Source organism: Planococcus citri, chromosome 5, assembly GCF_950023065.1.
Source record: "Planococcus citri chromosome 5, ihPlaCitr1.1, whole genome shotgun sequence".
Classification (NCBI taxonomy): domain Eukaryota; kingdom Metazoa; phylum Arthropoda; class Insecta; order Hemiptera; family Pseudococcidae; genus Planococcus; species Planococcus citri.
In genome coordinates this window covers 48,436,273-48,448,573 of record NC_088681.1, presented here as the reverse complement: position 1 = coordinate 48,448,573, position 12,301 = coordinate 48,436,273, and the positions used below count along the sequence as shown (strand labels likewise).

The following is a 12,301-nucleotide window of genomic DNA, read 5'->3' as shown; positions in this document are numbered from 1 at the left end:
AGGGAATGGAAGGTGGGGAAGTGGAATAAAGGTCTCGAGGTTTGAGCAAACTACACATACATATATACCCATATTTAATCCATCTGCGATCTACGAAACATACATACGAGCTTACTGGACCAAGTCTGGTTAAATTTACTAAATTAGCACCACTTTCTGCCCTCTTTCTACGTATATCGGAGCAGTCCAACGGCGATTCGAAATAATTCCGTTTCAATTAGAAAATACCCGAAGGCGTATCGAAAAAAAGGTCTAAAATAGCTCATTTGGAGGCTCGCTAGTTGCTACAGCTCCATGGCAACCCGGTCTTCGTAATCTTACGCTTTAATCTGACTAACGTTGGTATAAATTTTTATTACTGGTTAGGTCTGGTACCTCTACCTACCTCCATCTGGCCCATGTTTCTGTTTTCTACACTTCACCCTGTGTATACGCAAAGGCACAAAACGATATAAGTTTTTAAAATATTCGCACACGAGTCTACATTTTCTCACTATGAGAATTGCAATACCTACCTACCTACCTACCTACCTACGTATAAGACAAAGTACGTTATTAAAACTACATAATCTTCGTATATATAAACCTCCCTTTTTCCTGTTCATCGTCTTCGCTAAGGCAATTTACACCCCTCCCCTTACCCTTCATCGCTAGTAGAAAAAAAATGAAATAAACTCGTAAGCGTTTATGTATTTTCATTTAAAAAGCTAATCTTTACACGAGGGAAATTTTCCTTTGTATTGCTCGAGTCGGCGATGACAGTCGACACGATGCTGAAATTGCCTACGTAGGCATGCCCCCTTCTTCCGCATAAACCACTATTTCGATTAACTTGAGCGTTAAATTTTTATTTGTACGACAATAGAGTCGATTTTGCGCGGGTGAAAATTTCCACGCAGCGGTACACCTTTCATCCGGCGAGCTCTTAAACACGTTAAACCAGCAAAACGTTGTTTGTATACTTATCGTCGTCGATAAATATACATTTATGATGAAGGAAGGGGGGAGAAAAAAAACCATATACGACCTGCTGGCACATATACGAGTACGAATCGGTCCGCCCCCTTCCCTTCCCCTGGTATTTTCCTCTTGGAAAACGTAACACTGGGTTGTTGAACGATACAAAAACGCTGCTAGTTGTCAAGTGCTTTCATATCAAATACGCCAACAGCTCTTCGCGTTTTTTTTTTTTTTTTTTTTTACTGCTCAACCCCCTCGTATACAGCTTTCATCTGCACGTTTACCGCAATTTTTCTTTTTACGTTGTTTGGTATTTTTTATTCGAATAATAGGGAAATGAATGGGAAAAAAAAGGAAAAAAAAGAAAGGTGTGATGTTAAGTACAACTTAATTTAATGCATGTGCAGATAAAATACGTCAACTTGATGCATTTTTTGTTTCAAAACATTTGTAAATTGAATTTAGAATAGTTTTACTAAACATTACTGTCAGATAGGTAACGTGATAAGCAACTACATATTCACACATGCATTCAAAAAGGTTGACACACAACTCCAAAGTGCGATAGAAAATTGCCTGGAGCCTCTCTGCCATAACAAAAGTGTCCTGTGAATTTTTTGACTTCGGATGGAAGCAAAATTGAGCAATGAGCACATAGGTACAAAGATCCCAGAATCGTTATTAAAATTATTCGTTAGCTTGGTTGGTTTTTCGGTATTTTGATAAATAATTTTTGACGACTTCGTTTTCACCCTCCACTCTTCCTCTGGCTTCACCCTTGGACTTTTATTCGGTGTATTTTGACCATGCTCCCTGCACAGTGCACACTCACCAGTTCATTTCTAAACTTTGGCGAGTGAATGCTGATAAAAACTTTTTTCAATTTTGACATTTGCTGTGTCAGTGTGTGAGGTTGAAAATCACTGCGAAAAAAAAACGAATGTTGAATTATCCAGTTTTGATTCAAGAAGTCAAACATAATGACAAGGGAGAAGCTAAAATGAGGGGCGAAGGAGTAAAACAGAAACCATTGCAATTTTTAGTCTCAGCGTGAAATTTTAACCTACTTTGATAGGTCACACGACGAAGTTTGAGAAAAAATTGCGAAGTTATCTAGGGGTTGAAAACAAGGGTAGGGGTGTGAAATGAAAACTTTCGTTATTTTTCATCTCAGCTTAGAATTTTAAATCATCGCGTGTCCTATCGAAGTACACTAAAATTTTATGTTGAATCAGAATTATGAAAGAATGGCGAAAGTTTTCAATATTACCCCCCGGCCCCTCCTTTTTTGTTTTCATCCCTTAAAAACAAACTTCGCTATTTCTTTATCAAACATAGTTGTGTGACCTATAGAAATAGGTTAAAATTTTGCACGGAGAACATTAACAGTGGCCGTTTCTATTTTGCAACCCCTCCCGTTGTGTTAGCCCCCTCCCCTCGGTGAATAGAATAGCTACCTTTTTGAAAGTTGATGGAACTGGGCAGAAACCTGTTTTTGAAATACATATTCCCTTATCAATTATTATGAAACTAACTTGATACTCGATTTTTAGGGGGGTAGAAAAACATTTAAAATGTCCCTTTACAGAAAAAATTTTAAATATAAAAATTAATACTTAATTGTGGCAAATTTTATGAGCAAAAAAAACAATATCCATTTTATTATTTGCATCCTTTTTTAACTACTTAAAATTCTGTAACTGAACTCTTTTTTGGGAAAGAGGGAAGAGCAAATATTGACCTCGATGAGCTCAAATTTTAATCACATTTGTTGTTCTGAGATCAGAACAACTCTCGACTTAGTTGGCTCCCCTTCCAAATGTCGAAAAAAAGTTGACTCTCAACTCACCTTTGAAGTCCCAAAAGAGCTCCTAGAATAACTGTTGAATCTATTCGACAAATTTTAGTCCTCCCCCTCCCCATCATACGTTAATCATGCTAGACAATGGTTATTATTGAAAACTGAAAATTGTTTCGAAAAAAGAAGACTAACTTTTTAAGTTGGAAAACGCTCAGAACGGAGTTTTCGAGTCATAGACCCCTAAATAAACATCTGAGCCATCCAACATAAAATCGACTTGCAAAGTTTTGGAAAGGTTATGGCTAGAGCTGGGATTTTAATGTAGAAATACATGATGAAAATTTTATGCAACATTTTATGCAATTTTCTCACCCAAAATATCCAAAAATTTCAGTTCGAGTGACGTACCCCTAAAAAGGATTTTTCAAGCTGAAAAGCGTGAAAACTGTAAATTCAAAATTAGATGAACGCAGTGATCAAAAAATACGCCTCTTTTTAAAAAATTGGCAAAACAAGTCATTGCATAATAATAAATTCATCATAAAATTCATAAAATCGATAAACAAAAAAAATATGAAATTCAACTAGAAAAATGAGCAACTATTCAACTAAAGGAATTGCACGCAATTCAAAATGCATTCTGAGATTTTCCACCAAAAAACTGTGCCTCTTGTCACTGACGTATTCTCAAGCAGTGTTGTGATTTTTTTGAACAAAAAAGGTCTTGGAAAATGAAAATTTTTGCCAAATTTTTATAAATAATAATATGCAAAAAAAATTACCAAAAAATGCTCAAATATGCGGAAATATGCAGGTTTTCACCTAAAATACATATGATAAAATACGCAATTTGGTCTGAAAAATGCAAAATATATCTACAAAATGATGATGGGGCTCATCCGTCAGGAAATTTCATGATTCGTGGACATTTTATCAAATATACAATTTTTCTAGTCCATAAAAAAATGTATGCAAAACATTAAAATCCCAGCTCTGCTCATGGCAATAGCTTTGATTTTTTAAAAAAGGAACAAAACTCCAATTTTGGTCTCCCACGTTGAACAAAATCAGAAAAAAAAGGAAAAAGTCAGATTTATGGAAATTTTTTGTTTCTGTGTGCATAGCTTGTTTTGTTACTCTTACTGAATCATCACTGAATACATAATTCAACGAAAAAATTCCAAACTAAACCATGACTGAATTATTTATTCTAAATCACCACGAAAAATGTGCTTGAGATCATCATGAAAAAATTCATTTCTCATTACTCGAAAAAATTCATTAGAATTCAATCTCAAGAAATCAATTATTTGAAATCACCACCAAAAATTTTGAGCTGTATTAAAAAAAAATGAAATTCTAAATCACTAGTCAAAAGTTTATTCTAAAAATCATCAAAATGAAATTTATTGAAAATTACTATAAAAAAATTTTGTTTGAAATAATCACGAAAAAATTCCAAACTGATCCATCATTGAACAATTTATTCTAAATCATCACAAAAAAATCACTTGAAATCACCCAGAAAAATTTTAAGCTAAATTCAAAGAAACAAAATTCTGAACCACTATAGGCAAAAATTTATTTTAAAAATCATGAAAAAAATTTATTGAAAAGTGCTTACTTACTACGAAAATTCATTTTAAAATAATCACGAAAAAATTCTGAACTAAATCATGACTGAATAATTTAATCTAAATCGCCACAAAAAATTCACTTGAAATCACCACAAAAAAAATTTAATAGAATTCAACACTAAAAAATGTTTAAAAATATAATAGGTAAGTATTCTAAATTACTAGGCAAAAATTTATTTTAAAAGCCACGAAAAAAATTATTGAAAAGAACAATAACTATGGAGATTCTACAGCACACACAAAATATGAAGATAAATTTCAAAAAAAAAAAAAAATAAAACAAACACAATTCCAAAACAACTTCTCGAGGGCACACAGCAAAATCACAAACGACTCATGAGAACTGGAACACTTTAAGGTAAACCATTGCACCTCTACCATACAACCCCATCCAAATCAATTTTTCCTAGTGAATACTTACCTGATTGAATACAAAATGTTGTACATAAAAACATGCCTGCTCAAATTCGAAGATCTTATCTAAAATTATCCATTCATTAGCTCAATTTTGAAAAAGAGACAAAGGGTAAATGTTGACTTTTCAAAATTAAAAACGTGACTGCAGCGTTGAGTACATTATAAAAGAGGCAGATAAGCGAACACAATGGGTCATAAAACCCTTTTACCTAAAATTTGAAAATTATTTACCTGTCTGTGGTTTTCCCATTGTTCAATCTTGAAAATTCAAAATTTATTTTCTAAAGGTTGTGAATCGATAAAACTGATGTCGGCTTCACTTTTGGTATGGCCCTTTACTCACTTTTTAAAATCCTTTTGTGGTAGGTACAAATTTTCGTAATTTATTGTACCTACCATGGTAGGTAATTACTCAAGAAGCTACTTGAGTAATCAAATTTTTATTACAGCTTTGGCCGTCTCATATTAGACCTCACCTACGTAAGGCAATTTCAAAAAAATCGGTTCATTTCAAAAAAATATCACTTTATCAATATCAAGAGTTCAATGCGCTTTCAAACGAAACACAAATTTCTTCGAACATTGCTCCTGGCGCAGAAACCGTTTACTTTAATACCCTACCCCAGACATTAAGATTACGTTTTCTGACTACTTCAACCTTGAATTTCCTTTCTCGCGGCTCATTTGATGAAAAAAATGTTGCTCCTGGCGCAGAAACAACTTGTTCTAAAAATCGATTCGAAGAGACAAAAATTGATGTTACTCGTTTCGATACTCCAGCTTTGGCAATTAGGACTTGATAATACTACTTTTTCAAAACTTTATGACAAATTTTTCAAAAGATTGGGGAAAATGATGTGTAATTTTCCCAAAAATTGCCTCATTGGGCTTTTTTATTCTCATTTTTCTGTATTGGACAAATGCCATTGAAGGATGAAACATCCTTTTTGTTTGTTTATTCATTTTTTTTGGAACAAGTTAGAAACAAATTGTGATTCATTATTCATTTAAATTGGTAAAATTTTCAACAAGTTTTCATCGCAGGTACATTGTATGTACATCTACCAATACTATAAGAGAGTAAATACATAATATCTTTCAATTCTATCGAAATGAATCGAGCAAAATTATGTACCCAAGTTCCAGCAATCAGAATAGTTATGTACTCTGTAACAAATGATGCTATTTGCGAATAAGCTTCAAGCTGGTGTAATTTCCAACATCTCTCATTTCATCTACATACATATCCTTGCTACATGTAAATATACTCCTCAAACCGTATTTGTATAATATTTTGATACACCAACGCGCAACATTACCAAACACTGGGGTCTCATTCGCTTTATGCTTCTAAAACACGCCGTTCAATTTAGAATTTCGACCGCAGCGCAAACGGTTGTAAAACTTGTAACCCTTTTGACCGAAGAACGAAAACAAAAACACAAACGTAGTTCGCCGACAGTTTACTCGTTCCATGTATCTACTCGTATTCGTATACGAGCAAAAACTAAACACATGGGATTGGGATGGCGATAGCGACGACATGCGACACTAGCGTGTGAGTCGAGTAACCCCTCGCTCGGTCTCTTTTTCTACGTGACATATATCTTCATTGTTTTTTCATTTACTTTATTAGTATATAGTATGTATTTATGTAGAAGGTAGCTGGTTGGCTTCACTACCTACCTACCTATATACGCTTTAATACACAAATTCCATTTTTATTTTTTCATTCATTCATTTTGCCGGAAGCTTAATCTTCTTTTCGTGCTTTTTATTCATTCTTTTTTTTCGGTTATTATTATTCCAGGTCATACACCAGATGTGCTGGCGTTTATCATAACGTTGTTAATGATGGTTGTGCTGGCGTTGGGTGTAAAGAAAAGCTTAATATTTAACAACGTGCTGAATGTGATCAATTTCGCAGCTTGGGTGTTCATAATGAGCGCCGGCTTGTTTTACGTAAGACTGGAAAATTGGTCGAATTTTCTACCTCGAGGATGGTCAGGGGTAAGTGTTCGTTGCTAAATATCACCATTACATAAAGTATCTAGTTTGGGTAACTTCTTCATCCACGTTTTCCACTTTACAACCAACTCGAACTTTTTCTACGTAAAAGTGGAAAATATCGAGCAAGAAACAAGGGATGAGATTTAATAAACCAACTTACGCCAGATAGTGACACGATGGGGTACGTTTTAGCTACATCGTTGTCCACTCACAGGGTTGTCGTTATTTGTACAGGGTTGAGTTTTTTTTTTCAATCTATTCTGCGTTGGTGTACCAACGACGACAACGATGACCATATCGTCAAACTCCAAGCACCCCGATCCCTCCTCTTCTCTGGCTGTATCACAAGCAACGTGCGTGAAATGCTAATGGCCATTGGCCATATAAATAGTCTGTCTGACCATCCGTATGCAATAATAGTAGCGTATTACTTCGTCAATGGTGACTGTAGATGAGAAGAATGGGGGAGGGTGTGTGCTATGGTACGAGTATATACTGTGATACCTCTTGTAACATTTGCTACCCCCCCTGGCCACCTCCGCAAGTCCAACAGAACGCTCGATACGAGAATAGTAGAATTCGCGGCTGGTAATATTATTAATTCTGTACGCGGTTCTCGGCGGAAAAACCATTACAAAAATTAAATTATAAAGCCGCATCCGTCTCCCGCCTCGTACCCTTTTATGCTCGTTCTTCTACAGTAGGTACACGTTCTCGCCGAGTAATGTTCAGGCGGCGCAACGGCGCGCCGCGGGGTAGGTGGACGAGCGTGATACCTCGAGGGTTGCCGTGATAAGCGCGCGATACGACTGACGATTCTTTCTTCGAGTATTTTCGGTAATTTAATTATGTATTTATGTAGCTTCGCGTGTACTCGTATTGTACGTAGTTGTACTATGTATTCTGAATTTTCAAATAGGCAGGTACGTACCTACTTTTGATTATTAAGTAAGGATGAAATTCTTCGCGATTGATTCGCCCTGTTTTGAAAAAAAGGTGCAGAGGGAGGAGGGGGAGGTCTTTTCCAAGATGATTCTATCTTTGACCTTGTCAGTCATTTTCTATACGTTATGCGAGTGGTTCGTGAAAGTCGATGTTCATATTTTGGGCTACGTTCGCTAATTATAAGTTATTTATGACAGTCGGTTTTCAGAGTAGGTATATTTTTACTTACCCTACTCAATCGTCCAATTTAGGTCTATCTCTATACCTTATTACTTTTGGGGAAATGTTTTTCAATTTTTTTTTTTTTTTTGCATCACACCATAAAATTTCCAGTCCTCTAGGTTGTTAATAAATGGTTTTCGTGGCCTCTCGCCCCCCCCCATTTTACAACAATGTGAAAAATTTAAATATCGGGTGACTTTTTTAAAATTGAGAACTTTTTAGTTCCAACACCTCAGTTTCGTTCCTACTTGAGGAATAAAACCAACTCGTATTTATGAATATTACCCCTTCAGAGAAAACAAAAACAATGGCCTTCAAAGGAAAGGAGCCAGTAAGAAGCAAGATTGTAATAAATGGAAAAATCATTGAACAGGTCAACAATTTCAAATACCTGGGAAACACGATATCATACCAGGGAGAAGTAGATGTTGGTGGAAAGATTGCAAAGTTCCTGAGAGTCACAGGACTGATAAATAGGACCCTGAGAAGCAGTAAGGTGCGAAAAGAAACAAGATTGAAGGTGTACAATACCCTAGCAATACCAATGATGACGTATGGAAGCGAGGTATGGGCACTGAAGAAATCTGATAAAAGAAGAATAACGGCAGCAGAGATGAAGTTCATGAGGAGAACGGCAGGGGTGACTCTCAGAGACAGAGTCCCATCCGAGAAAATAACAGCAGATCTCGGAGTGAAGCCAGTCATGAAGAAGATAAAACAGTATAGGAAAGATTGGAGAAATCATGTCAAAAGGATGGAGGAAACAAGATCACCAAAACAGGTCCTCCAATATACACCAACGGGGAAGAGAAGCAGAGGGAGACCAAGGAGGAAACTCACGGATACCTCAGGCTCATCCTCAACAGGTTCCACACCGCAGCAGACAGGCCAATAGGCCTACCGCTTATAAGGAAACGACGACGACGACGACGACCCTCCCCTTCCCTCACCATCACTCATGACTAAGTAACATATGGACTACAAAAGGTTTTATATAGGTATAGTTAGGCATCTACCCACTTTTGAAAAAAAAAATGTTTGGGATCTCTTTGCTCTCACGTCCTAAAATTGTTGGTTTTTATGGCGGGAAAAATCTCTAGAAAATTGAGTAAAATTTTGTCATGTCGAAAACCTTTTCCTTCTCCCCCCCTCTCCGTTTCCAAAAAATGAGAAAAATACAAAAAATCAAAATGTTTTTGTTTTTACATTGTAATCCTTTAATTTGATCCATTTTTACATAATATTTCGTGATTTTTATTCTCTGCGGGATGAAAAAAATAAGAATTTGAGACCCTTTGAAAAATCAGAAAAATCAAAAAATTGATATTTTTGTATTTTATAGATGTTTTATCTTTGGATTTAGTCCATCTTCAACAGAAAAGCGCTATTTGATGGTTTCGACTCCCTCTCCTTACTTCTCGGAATAATGAAAACAAAGAACTCGTCCCCTCCAAAAAAAAAAAATACTGAAAAAATCGAATGCACTCTCTGAAAAATTGATTAATTAAGTGATGATTTTTATTTTTTTATTTTTATAATGGACCATTTTCAAGATACCTACTCAATCACAGCTTTACCTGCTTGACGAGTTAAACTTTGTTAAGCTCAATTGTTTGGTGCACCAAATGAGTTTTCTCTGGGAAAGAGAATTGTTCAAAAGAATTCTGGATCAAGAATTGAATTTCTTTTAAAATGTTTAGTGTTGATTGTTCCTCGAAAATGGTGATTTCAAAAATCCCAATTTCAAAAGTTTTCAAGAAATGAAGCAGTTTTAAGATATTCTTACTAACTATAAACCTACTATAAATATTTTCAATTTGAGAAAGTATTACTTGACAGGGGTGAGAAGTGGGAACTTCAATGGCTGAAAATTCTCAGAACCAGGCAGTAAAAAATCAGAAGAGCATCCAAAACCAGAAAATTCAAGATTGAATTTCATAATCTTTGGGGAATTTTGAAAATGAACATTCACTTTCTTTCCTATAAGAAATAATCAAAATTGGGTCGAATTGAGGGAAAATGCTGGAATTTGGTTTTCAGCTCTATTTTTGACCTCTCGAATTTATTGGTGGTGGTTTTCGAGTAGTTATTAAACCATTAGTAAAACAGTTGTATAATTTTTCTAGTTTAAAAAAAATATAATAAACGTGTTTTCCACAAAAAAAAATTCATTTTGAAACAGGAGAAACAGATTTTTGTGCTTGAACAATCAAACGGATCCAAGTTTGAAGCAGCAGATGATTTTTTTAGATACTCGTACAGTCTTTTCGTGAGATTTTTTGAAAACTGAAGGATCGAAAAATTTACTGAAGACGCCAGAATACTGTAAACTACTATTAACCAATTCGACCTAACAAAAATACTCAGATGAAGATAAATAAAACTTCAGCTTTCAACATCGGTTTTATCCATCGATGATTTTTCAGACCCCTATCCATGAGCAATAAGTAGGGGACAGTAATCACAAAATTCCCAAGTGACTCATTTAAAAGTTCCCATGTATCAAAAAAAATGAATAGGTAAAATATTAATTGTATCTACAAGTAGACACATTTTAGAAATTTTCATGTTGCATTTCAATAAACTACTAACATCTATAACAGGAAAACGTGTTGATTTGAGTAAAGTTTTTAAAATTTCTCCAGTAAATTTTTCACGATGGAACTCAAATAAGCCTGAGCGAAGCGATGGCAGAAATTTTGAAAATTGTTGAATCCACATGGGGGTAAAAAGAACATCATTTCTGATGGGGAAATTGATTTTTCTGGATTTAATTTACCACTCCTCGGATTTGAATGAGAGTTTTTCGGAAATTTCAATTTCAAAAAAGGAAAGAAAATCGAGCTGAGCGAAATTCAAGAAACAAAAAAAAAAACATTATTTTTTCACGTAATTCGATATATTTTTTACTCTCAAAATTTGAAAAGTTTTCGGGAAAACACAATTTGGATTGAGTAAGTAGATACCTATGAAAACTTCTGAAAATTTGTTATGCTAGGTATCGAAGGAAATAAATTCAATCTAAGGATTTTTTAAGCTCCTGGAGGGGGGTGATTACATACCAAATCAGCCCTTCCTCTAATAGGCTAAATTCTGATTTTTATTTAAAATGAAAAATCAGGCAATGGAGATGAAATTCAGTAGGTAGTAGGTACTCCAGATTTGCATTTTCGGATGTTCTATAGGTTTTCCCTTGTTTGATGCTACAATTTTTCAACTGACTAAGATACAACCCTCGTGAAAAATCCCCCCCTTCTCTATCTTTTTAAAATATTATGAAAAATTGAAGATCTCCCATACTGGAACTGGAAGTGTGCATTTTTCGAGTGAACAAGTCCAGAGCAGGTGCGATCTACAATTTTAACAGTCTACACTTCCCAAAGACTACTGAGAAAAAAAATTCAGAATGAGGAAAATGTTCCTCTTTGATGCTCTACAGTCTCCTTTTGAACTAGATATTTTTTTTCGAATTAGCTATCGTAAAAAAATTATAATTTGGGAAATCAAAGGTCTTCATAAAATTCCCCTCCCCCTCAATTCGTTGTCGGGGCCAGGTTGTGGATTTTTCTCATTCATACAACCAGTTCGAAGTAATGTTCAAAAAAACATCCCCTCAACGTCGACTGAATGATTTTATGAATTTTTTATGAGGGAACCTTTCGAGATGTCCACCTTCAATTCGAACAGAACCATGAGTTTTGGAAAGGGCATGATCTTACCCCCTCCCTCCCCATTTTTCGATTTTTGAAGAATTTTTGTAAATTCAAAACTTATATTATCGGCGAGTTGTGTTTTTAAAAATTAAAAAAATGATAAACATGAGTCACGAAACTGATATTAACTGTCCTGAATCGAATTTCATTGTTGCTGGTCTTTCTAGAGCTTTCAGCAAGGTTTTAGATATTTTCAGAATTTCAAAATTTCTCCAAAAGGCCCAGGTTCCAGAAATCAAGAATTTTCCATTCGTGAGGAAATTTTTGAAATTTGTAAGAATGGCTGTGTATCTTTTCAAAAGCCAACCCCATGAATCCGTATTTCTCTATTTCAATCCATTTTAGATCCTTTAGAACGATTATTGATTTCTCCAGAATTTACAAATTTCTCCAGAAGGCATGGAAATTAATTTGTCCAGCTAAAAATCGATTTATGACTCATTCTCGATATGTTTGAAGGGGTTTTCTGTATATTTGAATCGACTCTAGGGAGTATACGCTTCGAGGATTTTTTTTTTATCAGAATAATATTCTTAATGATGACTGGACAAAGCAGGCCTAAAAATACCCTCGAGATGTTCGCCTTGAAATCTGCT

General features: G+C 34.9%; 1 protein-coding gene across 2 annotated transcripts in view; it reads left to right on the top strand.

Moving 5' to 3' along the window:
* LOC135848099 (cationic amino acid transporter 2) overlaps positions 1 to 12,301 on the top strand; it is a 198,528-nt gene that overhangs the window by 154,264 nt on the left and 31,963 nt on the right. For both annotated transcript variants that reach the window (XM_065367878.1, XM_065367880.1), the window contains one exon: positions 6,626 to 6,825. In XM_065367878.1, coding sequence (XP_065223950.1) covers positions 6,626 to 6,825 — 200 coding nt within the window. The remainder of the gene's footprint in view (positions 1 to 6,625; positions 6,826 to 12,301) is intronic.